The sequence below is a fragment of the Coregonus clupeaformis genome, chromosome 15, assembly GCF_020615455.1.
Source record: "Coregonus clupeaformis isolate EN_2021a chromosome 15, ASM2061545v1, whole genome shotgun sequence".
Taxonomy (NCBI): domain Eukaryota; kingdom Metazoa; phylum Chordata; class Actinopteri; order Salmoniformes; family Salmonidae; genus Coregonus; species Coregonus clupeaformis.
This window is the reverse complement of record NC_059206.1, coordinates 51232939-51251164: the sequence shown is the minus strand read 5'-3', so window position 1 is coordinate 51251164 and position 18226 is coordinate 51232939. Positions and strand designations below refer to the sequence as shown.

Genomic DNA, 18226 nt, shown 5'->3' with positions numbered 1-18226 from the left:
TAGAACGCCAGAATAAGGGTAAAAGGAGACAGGGAGGGAGAGGGCCAGATGGGGCGAGTACAGTAACTCACAGAGTATCAGGTCCATGATGTGGAGCATGTAGAGTTAGAAAGAGGGGTGAGGGTTAGGGAGAGGGGTGAGGGTTAGGGAGAGAGGTGAGGGGTGAGGGTTAGGGAAAGGGGTGATGGTTAGGGGTGAGGGTTAGGGAGAGAGGTGAGGGTTAGGGAGAGGGGTGAGGGTTAGGAAGAGGGGTGAGGGTTAGGAAGAGTGGTTAGGGAGAGAGGTCAGGGTTAGGGAGAGGGTTGAGGATTATGGAGAGGAGTGAGAGTTAGGGGTGAGGGTTAGGAGAAGGGAGAGGGGCGAGGGTTGGGGTGAGGAGAAGGGAGAGGGGCGAGGGTTGGGGTGAGGGTTAGGGAGAGGGGTGAGGGTTAGGGAGGAGGTTGAGGGTTAGGGAGGGGGGGCGAGGGTTAGGGAGGGGGGGCGAGGGTTAGGGAGGGGGGGCGAGGGTTAGGGAGAGAGTTAGAGGTGAGGGTTAGCGGTGAGGGTTAGGGAAAGGGGTGGGGGTTAGGAAGAGGGATGAGGGTTAGGGAGAGAGGCGAGGTTAGGGAGAGAGGTGAGGGTTAGAGTTAGGAAGAGGGGTAAGGAATAGGGTTAAGGGTATGGAAAGGGGAGAGTGTTAGGGAGAGGGGAGAGGGGTTAGGGAGGGGTGAGTGTTAGGGAGAGGGATGAGGGTTAGGGAGAGGGGTTAGGGAGGGGTGAGGGTTAGGGTTAGGGAGGGGGGTGAGGGTTAGGGTTAGGGAAAGAGGTGAAGGTTAGGGAGAGAGGTGAGGGTTAGGGGTGAGGGTTAGGGAGGTTGGTGAGGGTTAGGGAGAGGGGTGAGGGGTTAGGGAGGGGTGAAGGTTAGGGAGGGGGGTGAGGTTAGGGAGGGGGGTGAGGGTTAGGGAAATAGGTGAAGGTTAGGGAGAGAGGTGAGGGTTAGGGGTGAGGATTATGGAGAGAGGTGAGGGTTAGGGTTAGGGAAAGGGTTTAGGGAGAGAGGTGAGGGTTATGGAGAGGGGTTAGGGAGAGGGAGGGGGTGAGGGTGAAGGTTAGGGAGAGGTGTGAGGGTTAGGGAGGGTGGTGAGGGTTAGGGAGAGGTGTGAGGGTTAGGGAGGGTGGTGAGGGTTAAGGAGAGGGCAAGGGTTAGGGAGGGGGTGAGGGTTAGGAAGAGGGGTGAGGATTAGGGAGAGAGGTGAGGGTAAGGGTTAGGGAGAAGGTTTAGGGAGAGAGGTGAGGGTTATGGAGAGGGGTTAGGGAGAGGGGTGACGTTGGGGTGAGCGTTAAGAGAAGGGAGAGGGGTGAGGGTTAGGGAGAGAGGTGAGGGTTGGGGTGAGGGTCAGGGAGAGGGTTAGGAAGACGGCTGAGGGTTAGGAAGAGGGGTGAGGTTAGGAAGAGTGCGAGGGTTAGGGAGGGGGACGAGGGTTAGGGAGAGAGGTGAGGGTTAGGGAGGAGGGTGAGGGTTAGGGGTTAGGGAGGGGGTGAGAGTTAGGGAAAGAGGTGAAGGTTAGGGAGAGGTTAGGGAGGGTGGTGAGGGTTAGGGAGAGGGGTGAGGGTTAGGAAGAGGGGTGAGGATTAGGGAGAGAGGTGTGGGTTAGGGTTAGGGAGAGGGTTTAGGGAGAGAGGTGAGGGTTATGGAGATGGGTTAGGGAGAGGGAGGGGGTGAGGGTGAGGGTTAGGGAGAGGTGTGAGGGTTAGGAGAAGGGAGAGGAGTGAGGGTTAGGGGGAGGGTGAGGGTTAGGGAGAGGTGTGAGGGTTAGGAGAAGGGAGAGGAGTGTGGGTTAGGTAGAGAGGTGAGGGTTAGGGAGAGAGGTGAGGGTTAGGGAGAGAGGTGAGGGTTAGGGAGAGGGGTTAGGGAGAGAGGTGAGGGTTAGGGAGAGGGGTTAGGGAGAGGGTTAGGAGAAGGGAGAGGGGCGAGGGTTATGGAGAGGTGAGGATTAGGGGTGAGGGTTTGGAAGAGGGGTTAGGGAGAGGGGTGACGTTGGGGTGAGGGTTAAGAGAAGGGAGAGGGGTGAGGGTTAGGAGAGGGGCGAGGGTTAAGGAGAGAGGTGAGGGTTGGGGTGAGGGTCAGGGAGAGGGTTAGGAAGACGGCTGAGGGTTAGGAAGAGGGGTTAGGGAGGGGGGCGAGGGGTAGGGTTAGCGACAGGGGTGAGGGTTCAGAGAAGGGTTCGGAGTGAGGGTTAGGAGGAGGGTGAGGGTTAGGAAGAGGGGTGAGGGTTAGGGAGAGGGGTGAGGGTTAGGGATGGGTGTGAGGATTTGGGGTGAGGTTTAGGAGAAGGGAGAGGGGTGAGGGTTAGGAGAGGGGCGAGGGTTAGGGAGAGGGGTGAGGGTTAGGGAGAGGGGTGAGTGTTAGGGAGAGGGGTGAGGGTTGGTGAGAGACAGAAACTAGAGGGAAGTAGAGGGGATATCCATACAGAGAGAGGGAGGTGAGAGTAGAAAGACAGTGGGAGAGGGTTTGGGGTACACAGAGAAATGAGGGTTGTCCAGAAAGAGAGAAAGGAAGTGAGGGTAGAACGCCAGAATAAGGGTAAAAGGAGACAGGGAGGGAGAGGGCCAGATGGGGCGAGTACAGTAACTCACAGAGTATCAGATCCATGATGTGGAACATGTAGAGTTAGAAAGAGGGGTGAGGGTTAGGGGTGAGGGTTAGGGAGAGAGGTGAGGGTTAGGGGTGAGGGTTAGGGAAAGGGGTGATGGTTAGGGGGGCCAGTATATATTAAAATATATATATATATATATGTATTCACTAACTGTAAGTCGCTCTGGATAAGAGCGTCTGCTAAATGACTAAAATGTAAATGTAGGGGTGAGGGTTAGGGAGAGAGGGGAGGGTTAGGGAGAGAGGTGAGGGTTAGGGGTGAGGGTTAGGGAGAGGTGAGGGTTAGGGAGAGAGTGGAGGGTTAGGGAGAGAGGTGAGGGTTAGGAAGAGTGGTTAGGGTTAGGGGTGAGGGTTAGGGAGAGAGGTGAGGGTTAGGGAGAGAGTGGAGGGTTAGGGAGAGAGTGGAGGGTTAGGGAGAGAGGTCAGGGTTAGGGAGAGGGGTGAGGGTTAGGGAGAGAGGTGAGGGTTAGGGAGAGAGGTGAGGGTTAGGGAGAGAGGTGAGGGTTAGGGGTGAGGGTTAGGGAGAGAGGTGAGGGTTAGGGAGAGAGTGGAGGGTTAGGGAGAGAGTGGAGGGTTAGGGTGAGGGTTATGGAGAGGAGTGAGAGTTAGGGGTGGGGGTTAGGAGAAGGGAGAGGGTTAAGGAGAGATGAGGGTTAGGGGGAGGGGTGAGGTTTAGGGGTATGGAGCAGGGTTAGGGGTATGGAAAGGGGTGAGGGGTATGGAAAGGGTAGAGGGTTAGGGAGAAGGGTTAGGGAGGGGTGAGGGTTAGGGAGAAGGGTTAGGGAGGGGTGAGGGTTAGGGAGAGGGGTTAGGGAGGGGTTAGGGTTAGGAAGAGGGATGAGGGTTAGGGAGAGAGGTGAGGTTAGGGCGAGAGGTGATGGTTAGAAATAGGGGTGAGGGTTAGGAAGATGGGTGAGTGTTAGTTAGGAAGAGGGGTAAGGAAAAGGGTTAGGGTTAGGAAGAGAGGTGAGGGTTAGGGAGAGAGGTGAGGGTTAAGGAGAGATGAGGGTTAGGGGGAGGGGGGAGGTTTAGGGGTATGGAGCCGGGTTAGGGGTATGGAAAGGGGTGAGAGTATGGAAAGGGTAGAGTGTTAGGGAGAGGGGTGAGGGTTAGGGAGAGGGGTTAGGGAGGGGTGAGGGAGGGGAGGGGCTGAGGGTTAGGGAAAGAGGCGAAAGTTAGGGAGAGAGGTGAGGGTTAAGGGTGAGGGTTAGGGAGGGTGGTGAGGGTTAGGGGTGAGGGTTAGGAAGAGGGGTGAGGATTAGGGAGAGAGGTGAGGGTTAGGGTTAGGGAGAGGGGTTAGGGAGAGAAGTGAGGGTTATGGAGAGGGGTTAGGGAGAGGGTTAGGAGAAGGGAGAGGGGTGAGGGTTAGGAGGAGGGTTGAGGGTTAGGGAGAGGGGTGAGGGTTAGGAAGAGGGGTGAGGGTTAAGGAGAGAGGTGAGGGTTAGGGAGAGAGGTGAGGGTTATGGGGAGGGGTTAGGGAGAGGGTTATGAGAAGGGAGAGGGGTGAGGGTTATGGAGAGAGGTGAGGATTAGGGGTGAGGGTTTGGAAGAGGGGTGACATTGGGGCGAGGGTTAGGGAGAGGGTTAGGGAAATAGGCGAAGGTTAGGGAGAGAGGTGAGGGTTAGGGAGAGGGTTAGGGAGAAGGATGAGGGTATGGGGCTAGGGGGGGATAGATAGCTACCTCACAGAGAAGCAGGTCTATGATGTGGAACACCATGTAGAGAGGGAACTTGGCAGTGAAGAGCGTGAGGAACCACTGAGAGGCGTACATATGAGCCTCCAGACCCACGTTCAGGAAGTGGTTATACAAGTCTGGGATGTACTCCTATTAGAGACACAGAGAGAGAAAGAAAGAAACCGTTACACTACAGTAATCATCAACAGCAGAAGTGTACTCCGGATACACAGAGAGAGAGAAAGAGACAGGAGAAAAATGACTACAGTAACAGTAGGTAGAGAAACACACAAAGTAACACACACAGGCACACACACTCATTTTTACATTTACATTGACATTTTATTCATTTAGCAGACGCTCTTATCCAGAGCGACTTTCAGTAGTGGGTGGATACATTTTTGTACTTTTTCCAGTACTGGTCCCCTGTGGGAATCAAACCCACAACCCTGGCGTTGCAAGCGCCATGCTCTACCAACTGAGCCACACGGGACCCACACGCACACACGTCCTCTCACCTGCATGAGTCGCTCCAGCTGGAAGAACTTGCAGTGTAAATCCTCAAAGTTCTGCTTGAAGAGCTCCCTGAGTCCATAGTCAAACATGATCTTGACCAGGACACTAAAGGCCTGCTCCTCAGGCATCTAGACAGGGGTACAGAGAGAGAATACATACAGTAGGTACATCAGCAATCACAAGCACACACTGGGCTGGGACATATCTGCATCAATGTTTATTGTCCTACACATCTATCTAATTGGAACAGTCCTAAAACGATGCATCAGATCTGATTTCATCTTTCAAAAACCTTTCAATTAGATTGAAAAGGAGAGTCATTGTCTTCTCTTGATATCTGACTGTTCACCATAGGCCATCTCGGTACTAAGCCTGAAAGTTGGTGTATCTCTGAAATAATAACAGAATAGTTCACTGTCTATTCACTAGGTGTCAGTGTTTCCTTCAGAGAGAGGAGAGAGCTCTGGCACTGTGATGGCTGAGAGGGAGGGAAGGAGACATCTGCCATGAACCTCCTCCAGCCTAGAGCACTCCATCACAGACCTGAGCCCGTGAGGAGAGAGGGAAGGAGAGGGAGAGAGCGAGAGAGAGAGACACAGAGACACACGCACACACACAGGGACAGACAGAGTGAGAGAGAGAGAGAGAGAGAGAGAGAGAGAGAGAAAGAGCATGTCTACATCAGATCCCAGCTCTGCTGTTGTCATGTGTAACTCACGTGCAGCAGCAGCACAGCAGCCAGGAAAGACTGTCCCTGGCAGTAGCCAATCTCCTCATCATACACTGAGTAGGCCTGGGGAGGAGAGAGGAACAGACTCTCAACGTTAGAGACAGGACTGGAGACGAGCTGTTAGTGCTATTGTAAAGTACACGTCTTACAGAACTGTCAACATTGACAGTGACACATTAAGAAAGTCACCCTTGCAGAAATCAAACCCACAATCAAACCCACTGGGCCATTGGATCCACTACAACTCTCCTTTACACAAAGTGAAAATGACCATTGGTCGTAATGAATGACATAATAAACTCCCTGAACTGTAAATGGAGATAGAGAGGGAGGTCTGAGCTGTAGCATTCTGAGCTAGTCTGTAATCCCTGGCTGAAACAGTCAATGCTGAAACACAGCAGCACAATGGATTTTTACATTTACGTCATTTAGCAGACGCTCTTATCCAGAGCGACTTACAAATTGGTGCATTCAACTTATAAGGATCAAACATACAGGGAGAGCAGACACACACACAGAAAGCTGTTGAATTATTGAGAAGCATCTGGGGTTAATGTTTTTCTTTATTATTACCTGACTGTGATATTAGTATCTGAACCAAAAACTTTTCTGTTAATAATAATACAGTCTCGATGGTGGAGCGCTTACTGCTCAGCCAAGCATTGCGTTAGCTACAGATTTCTTGGCTCCAGTTTTTGTATTTCTTCGCTTCTTATTCCAACCAATCTTTGAGCGGTTGTGGGGCCTTCCCTCCTAGTAATGTGTTGTAATGCAATGTTTTTACGATTCTGAAGCAAGACCATTTTCCCCTTGGGGATAATTCATCTTTCTTCTTCTACTACTCCCTCCTCTCCTCACCTTGCAGATCTTGTAGAGTGAGTCTTGGCCGTCTCCTCCAGTGTCCTTGAAATAGTCGTGAGCTGGGAAAGTCCTGTTAATGTCTCTGGTGATGGCACTGTCCTGGGGAGACTCCTGGGAGGGTCAGAAAAGAGAAAAAGGAAACGGTCAGTGAAGTCCATGTAGTTACATTTAGATTGGCTGTTCCCCTGGAGTTAGAACTTCCCCAATGAACCACTGATACTGTACATAAAGTCGAGTAAACGCCTAAGGAATCAAACCAGCGGAAGAGTAAGGAAGCAAACAGTACAAAATCCCCCACATCACAATACCAGACCAGTCAACAGACCGTTCTGCTCTGGCTCCACCAGGGGACAGTGTTCTATGGTAAATGCAGCCTCTCAGTCTGTCTCTCTGGGAGAGGAGAGGGGGGATGGGAGGGGAGAGGGGGAAGAGGAAAGGCCCCAGAACACAGCGGGGTCCAGAATCATTGGATCCCTTGATAAAGATGAGCAAAAAAAGACTAAAATAAATAACACAAATACAGACCTATATTGTATGCAAAAAATATATATATATATTTTATACTAGTACAATTGCTCAGAGAAAGAGATTTTGTTTAACAAGTACTGAAAAAAGAAAGGGGTCAAAATGATTGGATCCCCTGTCTTCAATACTCCAGCACCCTCCCCTTGCGAGGATAACGACACTGAGCCTTTCTCTCAAATGTTTTATGAGGCTGGAGAACACATTGGGAGGGATCTTAGACCATTCCTCCATAAAGAATATTTCCAGATCCTTGATATCCTTCATCTGCGCTTATGGACTGCCCTCTTCAATTCAAACGACAGGTTTTCAATGTGGTTCAAGTCTGGAGACTTGATTGTGTGGTTAATTAACCATTTCTTTGTGGATTTTGATGTGTGCTTGGGGTTGTCTTGCTGGAAGATTCACTTGCAGCCAAGTTTCAGCCTCCTGGCAGAGGCAACCAAAGGTTTCTGGCGAAACTGCGCTACGCCACTGGTTGACACTTGACTAGGGGAGGGGTGAGGGTTGAGGAGGAAGGGTGAGACTTGCCTAGATTAAGGTTGATGTCTGAGTTCATGTTAAGTATAAGAGAAAATGTGGATAACCACGCTAGCTTTGCCCTCATGTGGGTGCTAGCAAGCATAAAAGGTAATGCTAGGTATCAATAGCCAATCCAGCAGAGGCTGGAAGCTATAGTGAGATTTGATTGCCCATGCTCGCATCGCCCAATGGTCCGCCAGCCCACTTTGCTTCCCCCCATTTGAAAATGAATGGCTTTCGATTTTTCATCGCCCCTATTGTGTTCAGTTAAGAGGTACCATGAGGAGGAATCACAAAGTACCTAATATGTATTCCGTACCATTAACTGGCACACTCAGCCTGTCTCTCGGGGTCTCTCCAGTGACTAGCGTGATGTCTCGAGGACAATGCATTGTTTTCTGTGCAGGCAGGTTTGGATGCCACAGTGGCACAAAGAGCTAAATAACTTTTAGAACAGTGTTGCTCCCGGACATATCTATTTACAGAGGAAAAGTGAATGCAAATAACAAAACTTTATTGAAAGTATGTTTGGTATAAATACTATGATGTAATTTTTTTTTTTTTTTTATGATGAAATGACACAGACAGGGGTGTGAATGGATCCCATCCTGTCAGTTCAGCTCTGGTTACCAGCCACTCTCCATGTTATAGTGCTCACCTTACAGTAACACATGTAGTACAAGTCAGATGGCACCTGTCTTATTATGACAGCCAGAGTGGAACCCTGGCGGTAGTGACATGTTTCCCCGGGATCCCTATTCTGACACGGCAATACACACTGTAATTACAGTACACACGTATGACCAAGGATACACGCCACGCATGGATGCACGCACACAGACACACACACACACACACACACAACTCTGCAGCGCCCTCTTCAAAGATTAATTACCCCCGGGTTCCATTATTGATGCTCTGTTTATCTGGATCAGAACAGCATCTAAATAATGCACATAGTCACAGTTACTGAGCTGAGCCAGTCAGCCAGTGACTGGGGGGGCCGATTCAGCATTAGATATCTGGACCAGTATGGCTGACAGTCTAGTCCCCAATATAACAACCTAAGATACGTTTACACAATTACAGTGAGAGTCACTGGCTGACTAACTGGCTCAGCATGGCACAGAGGAAACAATTCCGCACTAGCTACAGTACCAGGTAGCAGTTACCAGCACCATGTCTGGTCACCAACAGACCACTTTCAATTATCGTGTGGCAGTGTGCACACTCATTTACTCCTCTTCAAGGATTTAAAGCATTGCATTGGTAGAATACATTTGGTAGGCTACACACCAGGGGTCTCCAACCTTTTCTAGCATGAGAGCTACTTTTAAATTATGAAAAATGTTGTGAGCTACTGTTTTTTTTTGCTTTCAAATAGGCACGATGTATTTTCCTAAATTCAGTTTTCTTGATAATTTTTCTTCCTGTTTTTATTTTTATTTTTTCACTCTCGAATTACAATTATTCATAGAGAAACAATGTAATTTGATGTTCTGAGTCCATGTCAATTCTTAAATCACATCAGGAGACAATTTCTTAGGGCATCTTTTTTTGCTTTGCAGGTCTAGCTAGTCATCACAGACATAGCCCTGGGAAGTAGGGGTGCTGATAAATAAATAAAAATGTCCCCCTCATAAAATTTGTGAACTATGCCTTGATACTCCTCAGCACCTTTATTATGAGGTCAGTTAGACCCATGTATGGTTATACCAATCCCCAGTTTACAAACACCAACTCCATATTGCAACAACTGGACCCAACCGACCAACTCCCTCTCTCCTTCCATCCTAATCTCCATCAAGCTTTCTGTTCCTACTTCCATAGAGGAAGACTGAAACCAAAAGAAAGCAAGCAGGAGAAGAATGGACGGAAGAAAAGAAGAATAAACAAATAACTAAACGGTGAACGGAGCCAGGGTCTAACACTCCACACACACAGACCTCTCCTCTCCTTCTAGCCATCGCACCACACCCTAGAGGTAGTAGGGGGTGGCGAGTGGCTAACATCACTGGTTGTGTCCCAAATGGCACCCTATTCTCTATATAGGGCACTACGTTTGACCAGAGCCCTATGGGGGTCAAAGGTAGTGCACTATATAAGGATATAGGGTGCCATTTGGGATGCAGCGCTGGACTGAGGCCTGTGAGCCACTGGTCTCCATCACTGATAAGGATCCATGTTTACGTTCGGGAGGGTTATCTCGGGCCCTGAGACACTTTAAAAAGCCCAGTGACATAACACCAATTAGCCTCTGTCCATCTAGAGCCTTTGCGTGAGTGGGGAGAGAAAAACACACTGTGTTTGGTGATGCTCGTGGTTAGTGATGGAGAGAGAGAGAGAGTGTGTGTGTGTGTGTGTGACTTCCGCAGGAAGCACTGTAACCCGTTCCTCCATTGTTTACAGCTCAGGTTTATTCTGACCCAACACAATGGCTGAAATGGCATTTTGTTTTTCTTACTTGGGGCTGATTATGAGACCTGGAGTGGGGCGATGAAAGCCCTACTCCGGGAAGTATGGTGGGAGAGAGAGAGAGGGGGAGGAAGGGTGGAAGAGAGAGAGAGGGCTCTCCTCCGTCTCCTACTCAGGCCCTGTGTGGGGGAGCAACCTGCCCTCCCCCAGACTGCCACCCTCAGCCCTGAATACAGAGCCCGGCTGGGCAGAGGTGTCTGTGTGTATAGGGTGTGGCACTTCCTTTCCTCTGTACAGCACGGCTAGCTCCTCTGGCTCCAGCTAACAGGCTAGCAGACTATCGGCTCCAGGCAGTGAGCTAAGAATAACCCACGTATGAAAGAAGCTCTTCTTTAGATGAACTTTGCCTGATTAATATATCAGGACCTTAAAGATTGAAGTTGATCACTGGTATTCTATTTGTGGTAACAAGTTGATAACATACAAGTGTCCATCATGTACAGGGTATGTATTTGTGGTAACTCTAACACACACACACACACACGCCCATATAGTGTACAAACATCTGTGAGCCCACAAGCACGCACACCTTATCACACACGTCCACGTTTTCTCAAAGCACAAAGCAAAAATAACAAGCAGGAAGTTTGATACATTTAGATAAGATCACATTTATTTGCTCAATGCAGAATAATACACCAGAATATAAATATCTCCAGACAACATGACATCATTACAAGGCTCAAGGTAATGAGTTAGATAACTTGCCTTAAATAACACGGAGAACATGATTATTTGAAAGTCCCACAAGATTCAGTTTACCCAGCATTTGTGATGAATGATCAAAACATTGAATAGTGTTCAACCAATGTTCCTTGTGTAAAAAAAAAAAAAAAAAACATTAAATAAATAAAGTCACATTTTCAACCATGTTTTGGGACATTTCAAGGCAAAGGCCTTCTTGTTAATGTGTCCATTCTCCTCTTAATCTGATAAAGAGCTGAGCCACTTAAAACAGTTGGGTCATGAGCTAGCCATTAAGAAAGCCTGCCCTGACAATTTAGAGCATTAGGAAAATACATATGAGAAAATTCAATAAGGACATGTTGGATAAGAGAAGGGAAAACAGTGTGTGTGAGAGTGAGTGTGTGTGTATACGTGCACCCTGTGTGCGTGCCTGTGTGTGTGTGTGAGTGTGTGTGAGAGTGGGGGTGTGTGAAAGTGAGTGTGTGTGTGTGTGAGAGTGAGTGAGTGAGTGAGTGAGTGAGTGAGTGAGTGAGTGAAGTGAGTGAGTGTGTATACGTGCACCCTGTGTGTGTGTGTGCCTGTGTGTGTGTAGTCCTCTAGTAAAGCTTGGGCCATAACACTATGTCCCAGATTTGGCATGGACGTTCCCAGCATCACATCAGGTCTTAAAACGTCCTAATATGGCACTGTAGAGAGCAGGTCATCATGGGAGTTTGGGTCCCCGAGATCACTATCCCTTTGATGTTTTCCCACAGGAAATAGAAAGGGACGTGCAGTGGCGTTTTGGCATTGAAATTTCCCGAAAACGTACATCAGCCAACTAGCAAAGCAAGAAACCTTTCCCCCAGTTTTGCCCCTTTCTAAAGTACCGTCAACTGACTGCTGGATTGAATAGAGTTCAACTAACTGACACCTGGATGGAGATACTGTCAAATGTTGCACTCATATCTGCCTCAAAAGAAGGACACCTGAATTTTCTTTTAAATACACAATAATATCAGTACATCCATGAAGCTGAAAGCATGGAAAACGGTATAAAAACTTAAGGAATTGTTTAAGAAGTAGAAATCCACCTCATCTGAATACTAAGTGGTCAGTATTTGAAAAAATAAGAGCCAGTTTGAAAGTACAGTAGTAGGAAACCCAATCAATATTTGGCATACTTCCATGAACAACTATATTATTTTAGAGAATTGAGCTGCCTGTCAGTGTCCAACACACCAAAAGAGACCCAACACATCTATAAGAAACCTATACCTTTGCACATCAAACACACTGGCATACAAAACACCCACCCCCACACACACACATCCATCCCCAAAGGGCAGAAGAGTCAGGGAGAAAGTCATGTGAACGCAATAAAACGGTGAACTATGTGTGACGACTCTGGCAGAAACCCTATTATTACCAGAATATCACTAACAGTCCAAGAACATCACATGGTCAATAGACAGAAACAAATAGACATTTATTGTTTCAATAAACAGTGGTAAAATGTAAAAAAAAAAAAAATAATACATCCACAATAAATGTGTCTGTGTGATATAGGCCTATGTGTTTTGTCGGTCTTCAATAAAACTGACAAAATGGAGGAACAATGACCGTATTGCACTGTGCCCTTTGACCGCGTGAAGACAGTCTCCAAAAGCATTTGTACTTTAGACAATAGTTTGACAATAGTTTGAATTGTCAGCTTTCTTATTCAAATCACCTAATCAAATAAATACAGTAGGCAAAACATGCATAAGACTATGTACAAATTTGAAATGTAACCTTGGACCCTTAGCCTATGTCCAGATGAACAGCACTGGATTAATTGTAGAGGCAGCATAACAATACACTAGTCCAACTCAATGTCTGTCCATACCGTCATCACCGCAAAATTCCTAACATGAAAACTTCCATCAAAAAAAGTAAATCACCCTAAATTACACTTTATTTTTCTCTACATCTCTCATTCTGTCTCGTTCTTCTTCAAATATACCAAATCGAATAACTACTCAATTTTTGTCAACTAAGAAATTAAAGCTACTAATTATATAGTATATTTGCTCCCAAATGGAGGAATAGGCTACCATAAGCAGAGAGAAAAGTGTCAAGAAGCCAAAGCCTGTGAAAAGTCGAATAAATATCTAGTAACATTCGACCAAAAACAGTTGAACACTGAGATCTTCATTTCTATCTGTTTCATTGTACTGTATAGTAATGCAGCCCTACAAGTTATTGCGTTACAGTCTGCATCTCAAATGGCACCCTATTCCCTATATAGTACACTACTTTTGACCAGAGCCCTATTGGCTCTGGTCAAAAGTAGTGCACTATATAGGGAATAGGGTGCCAATTGGGACATACCCAAAAGGTGGAGGGTGGTCGATAGACAGACAAGACGTTTACGATTGGCCAGAGGCAGATGTTCCTCAGCTAACAACAGCTCACAGCTTTCTAAACATTCACCATCAACATTCACTTTCATTAACCCATGGCCAAACTATACCAACGCCGTCACGTCACCATAACGTCTCCGTAACGCGAGCCGCAGTTTAACAACTCACGATTATCTATGAGACATGCTATACAGCATGCAAAAGCAGCACGTCTGTGAAGCGAGGCTCGCTTGAAGCGGCATCGTTTTAGGCTTCGAGTCTATTTTCCAGGGCAGCGAGACCGTTGCAGAGACGTAGATGCACAGAAACAAGCATATAATATCAGAGATAAATTCTCCTCATAAGTGAACTGGAACGTACTGTCTGTAATGTAGTTTGGTTACAGAGTCAGACAGGCTCTGATGATAAGGAAGCTTGTTGAAACAAAAGTCATCCAGTCAATGATTACTCTGATCCCTCAGTAGTAAACTAATCCTGGTGTTTGAACCTCTAAACAAAGTGGTTCTCTCTTTCTCTGCCCGTACCTCTGCCTCAGAACAACCCAGATATAAATAAATTATGGAGTACTTGCTTCTCTTCAGAGTCTGAGCTTGCTGCACCCTTCAGCACACAATATTGTAAATATTTTGTTTCCTTGTTTTAATAAAAACCACAAGGGAAAACATTTAAATAAGTTGTTATTGGCAGCTCCCCTCAGCTCAGCATAAGAAAGCAGTATTAAAGTGTTTTGCAGTTTTTTAAACTATGTGAGTACTTTGTTGCATTTAATACACTGTAGTCATGGCACAAATACACATTGTTTCACAAACTGCTAGGAAGATACACAGAGTCTTGAACATATTTTTTTCCATAAGAACATGTGTTTTTGGCAAGTACTGTCAGAAGGGAGGTGTTCAATCAACTGACACTCCATCCACGGCCAAACGCTGAAACAACGTAGCCATAGCTCTGTCATACGTAACTGGAGTCAAAGGTTAGGGTACTGTAATTCCACATCCCTATTCTGACTCTCACTCCCCCTCCCTGTTCTACCTCTCTCATGGCTGAGGATAGGCTATACTTCCCATGCAGGGCTCAAAGCTCTCAGGCCCTGGAGGCAATCCTGTCAGAGTCAGCTGTGGCCAGGAACACAACCATCCAACAAACCTCCAACTGTCTGGAAACAACCATAGCAACACAACTCCCTGTGAAGCCTGTTCCCTTTAGCTCAGCATCAACAGGGGACACGCTTAGTGCTTTAGCAACACGCCACTCTGACTCGACCGCCACACGGGTCTCTGGGAAGTCCTACACATGGCATGTGGAGCGTGTGCAGACCGGCCCCTGTCCGTGCCCCGGCCCAGGGCCAAAAGGATTCTTACTGTCCACCCTCTTAACGCAGAACGAACAGAGACGTTTTAAACCTTTCCGGAAGGCGCTGTTGGTTAGACTATAGATCAGACAGTTACAGAAGCTGTTGCTGATAGCCAGCCAGGTGGTGAGGAACGAGGCGGCGGGGTGACGGTAGATTCCAGCGCTCTCCAGCAAGAAGTACAAGATGTAGGGAAGCCAGAGGAGGTAGAAGACGCTGGTGATGCGAAACAGCACCATGGCGTAGCGTTTGTCCGTGCACGCCGGCGCATGCTGCGGCTGGCCGTCCTGTCCCAGAGAGCCCTCCTGTGGTCCGAAGCGGGCGCGGCGCTCGCTGATCTCCCTCGTGTGCTGCCGGCAGATACGGAAGATGTTGGCGTAGGTGAAGCAGACCGTCATGGCGGCCGGCACGTAGAGCAGCGCCACGATGAACCACGTGAAGAGCGGCTTTGTCCCCCACTCCACAGCACACCACTTCACCACGTCGCCGTGGTAACCAGGCTTCCCCCAGCCGAAGAAGGAGGGCAGGAAGACGAGGGCGGAGTAGAGCCAGATGAGGAGGATGCACACGCGGATCCGGCACGGTGTCACCAGTGTCGGGTACGACAGCGGCCGTGTTATTGCCATGTAGCGGTCCACGCTAACGCACGCCAGTGATGCCATGGAAACGCTCTTCAACACAGAAACCATGTAACCAAACACCTTACAGGTGAGCTCTTCGTCCAGGCCTTTCAGGTGGTGCAGGAGGGACAGGGAGGGGATGAGGCAGCTGACCCCGACTAACAAGTCTGCATAGGCCATGGTCTGGATGAAGGCGCTGGTGGTGTGGTGGTGGAGCAGTGGAGCACAGTGGAAGACAAAGATCACCACCAGGTTGCCAGAGATGATGAGAACGGTGAGGAGCAAGATGATGGCCACCTCTAAAAGACAGGTGTTGAAGATCTGGGAGTAGCCCATGTCTAGGAGGCAGAACGGAGGGCTGCTCTGGTTCAGGAGCTCAAGGTCCGGCAGGTCCAAGGAAGAGTTCATCATCTTGCAGCCAGGGAGCCTTCTGAAAGCCCCTGGTCTGAAACCAGATCCAGAGACAGAGGACTGGAACTTGGCTGGGGATGGTCAATGGCTGGTCCAAGTCCTAGCTCAGTAGCAGACCAGGCTGGTGCCCCAAAGAGAGGAGCTGTGTACCCTCTGCCATGTCAGCAGCAATGTGAGGCCCTCACCCACGATCAGGGACTAGGGTGTCCCCCAGGGCACCCCTCACTGCACAGACACAGAGGAGTCACACACAAAGAAGAACACAGATAGAGGACAAATACTCTGGCAGGCTCTCATCCTACCCCTTGTTCTCTCCTCTGAAAAGACCCAGCGCTGTGCCTGTTGCTATCAGAACGGTCAAACAAGTTTCATCATCTCGGCTTACTAAATTATAATACCTGTTTGTTTCATTCAAATGCAGGCACAAGTTCCCCAATATCTCAGGTGATATAGAGTCCGATGTTTCAAGAGACTGTTGTGTCCTCTCCTTCAGTCTTTTCCTCCAAACACGGACAGATCAGACGGATAGAAAGAGTCGAAACCACCCACTCTGCTAATCTTCACAGGAACTTCAGCAGAAAGGAGAAAAGCAAGGAAATTCTCATCCACTCTTCTCACTCGGTCTCTCTCACTCTGGGAACAGAGAGTATAAATGTTAAATGTAAATGATTGCAGATTTAGGAGTAGCCTCAAGCAGGTGATTGGCATTTCAAACAGAGTCCAGTTCTCCTCAGAGGCAGCAGCGGCGTATGGAGTGGAAATTAGAGAGCAGGAGCAGGCATACCGATGCAGAAACCCAGTCTCTCTCTCTCTCTTCTGTGGAGTTGATTCAGCCTTGTTTCTTTCGCTCTGTCTCTCTCTCGTGCGCTCTGTCTCTCTCTCTCGCGCTCTGTCTTTTTCTCACGCGCTCTGTCTCTCTCTCTCTCTCTCTCTCTCTCTCTCTTGCGTTCTGTCTCTCGGTCTCTGTCTGTCTCTCACGTGGTCTCAGTCGGTCTCTCACGCGGTCTCCGTCTCTCGGTCTCCGTCTCTCTCTCTCTCTCTCTCTCTCGCCGTCCCTCTCTCTCTCTCGCCGTCCCTCTCTCTCGGTCTCCGTCCCTCTCACGCGGTCTCCGTCCCTCTCACGCGGTCTCCGTCCCTCTCACGCGGTCTCCGTCCCTCTCACGCGGTCTCCGTCCCTCTCACGCGGTCTCCGTCCCTCTCACGCGGTCTCCGTCCCTCTCACGCGGTCTCCGTCCCTCTCACGCGGTCTCCGTCCCTCTCACGCGGTCTCCGTCCCTCTCACGCGGTCTCCGTCTCTCTCACGCGGTCTCCGTCTCTCTCACGCGGTCTCCGTCTCTCTCACGCGGTCTCCGTCTCTCTCACGCGGTCTCCGTCTCTCTCACGCGGTCTCCGTCTCTCTCTCACTCGGTCTCCGTCTCTCTCTCACTCGGTCTCCGTCTCTCTCTCACTCGGTCTCCGTCTCTCTCTCACTCGGTCTCCGTCTCTCTCTCACTCGGTCTCCGTCTCTCTCTCACTCGGTCTCCGTCTCTCTCTCACTCGGTCTCCGTCTCTCTCTCACTCGGTCTCCGTCTCTCTCTCACTCGGTCTCCGTCTCTCTCTCGGTTTCTGTCTCTTTCTCTCCCTCCCTCCCTCCCTCTCTCACTCGGTTTCTGTCTCTCTCTGTCTCTCTGCAGCAGGCAGGGCTGAGACAGTCCTCCCCCTGTTCTAACTCCAGCCAGTAAGCAGCTCCAGGAGCGCGAGTCTCCCTTGTCCCTCCCATGACTGGCTGGCTGGCTGGCTGCACACAGCATACCCCTACCGCCACTCCACTATCTCACTCCAACACACACACTCTCTCTCTCCTTGAACTCACACACACCACCTCTCTCTCATATACACACATCATTATTTAACACTCACTGTCTTATCCATACACACGTAGTTAGTGCATTATGGTCATACCAGTCTGTGTTAAAAATGCCCAAAATGCCCATTTCTATCTATATCAATTTTTTCCAGACACACATTCAGGCTGCATACCAAATGTGTGTGGACACCTGCTCGTCAAACATCTCAATCCAAAATCATGGGCATTAATATGGAATTAGTCCCCCCTTCGCTGCTATAACAGCCTCCACTCTTCTGGGAAGGCTTTCCACTAGATGCTTCCATTCAGCCACAAGAGCATTAGTGAGGTCGGGCACTGATGTTGGGCGATTAGGCCTGGCTCGCAGTCGGCATTCCAATGCATCCCAAAGGTGTTCAATGGGGTTGAAGTCAAGGCTCTGTGCAGGCCAGTCAAGTTCTTCCACACCGATCTCAACAAACCATTTCTGTATGGACCTCGCTTTGTGCACGGGGGCATTGCCATGATGAAACAGGAAAGGGCCTTCCCCAAACGCTTGCCACAAAGTTGGAAGCAAAGAATTGTCTAGAATGACATTGTATGCTGTAGCGTTAAGATTTCCCTTCACAGGAACTAAGGGGCCTAGCCTGAACCATGAAAAACAGCCCCAGACCATTATTCCTCCTACACCAAACTTTACAGTTGGCACTATACATTGGGCCAGGTAGCATTCTTAAAGCATCCGCAAACCCAGATTTGTCCTTCGGACTGCCAGATGGTGAAGCGTGATTCATCACTCCAGAGAACGCGTTTCCACTGCTCCAGAGTCCAATGGCGGCGAGCTTTACACCACTAGGCTTGAGTGCGGCTTCTCGGCCATGGAAACCCATTTCATGAAGCTCCGGACAAACAGTTATTGTGCTGACGTTGCTTCCAGAGGCAGTTTGGAACTCGGTAGTGACACGCGCTACGCGCTTCAGCGGTCCCATTATGTGAGCTTTTGTGGCCTAC

General features: G+C 49.0%; 2 protein-coding genes across 5 annotated transcripts in view; both read right to left on the bottom strand.

The window, feature by feature from the left end:
• Positions 1 to 18226, bottom strand: part of LOC121582857 (rab GTPase-activating protein 1) — a 142620-nt gene that overhangs the window by 47438 nt on the left and 76956 nt on the right. For all 4 annotated transcript variants that reach the window (XM_041898996.2, XM_041898997.2, XM_041898999.2 and 1 more), the window contains 4 exons: positions 6416 to 6529; positions 5546 to 5620; positions 4830 to 4955; positions 4318 to 4461 (listed from right to left, as the gene is read on the bottom strand). In XM_041898996.2, coding sequence (XP_041754930.1) covers positions 4318 to 4461; positions 4830 to 4955; positions 5546 to 5620; positions 6416 to 6529 — 459 coding nt within the window. The remainder of the gene's footprint in view (positions 1 to 4317; positions 4462 to 4829; positions 4956 to 5545; positions 5621 to 6415; positions 6530 to 18226) is intronic.
• Positions 11147 to 16244, bottom strand: LOC121582858 (probable G-protein coupled receptor 21). Its single transcript, XM_041899001.2, has one exon. The coding sequence runs from the start codon at positions 15388 to 15390 to the stop codon at positions 14296 to 14298; it is 1095 nt and encodes a 364-aa protein (XP_041754935.1). The 5' UTR covers positions 15391 to 16244; the 3' UTR covers positions 11147 to 14295.

Excerpts from the sequence above, each read along its gene's own strand:
- LOC121582858 (XM_041899001.2), bottom strand. The coding sequence starts at position 15,390 with ATGATGAACTCTTCCTTGGACCTGCCGGACCTTGAGCTCCTGAACCAG.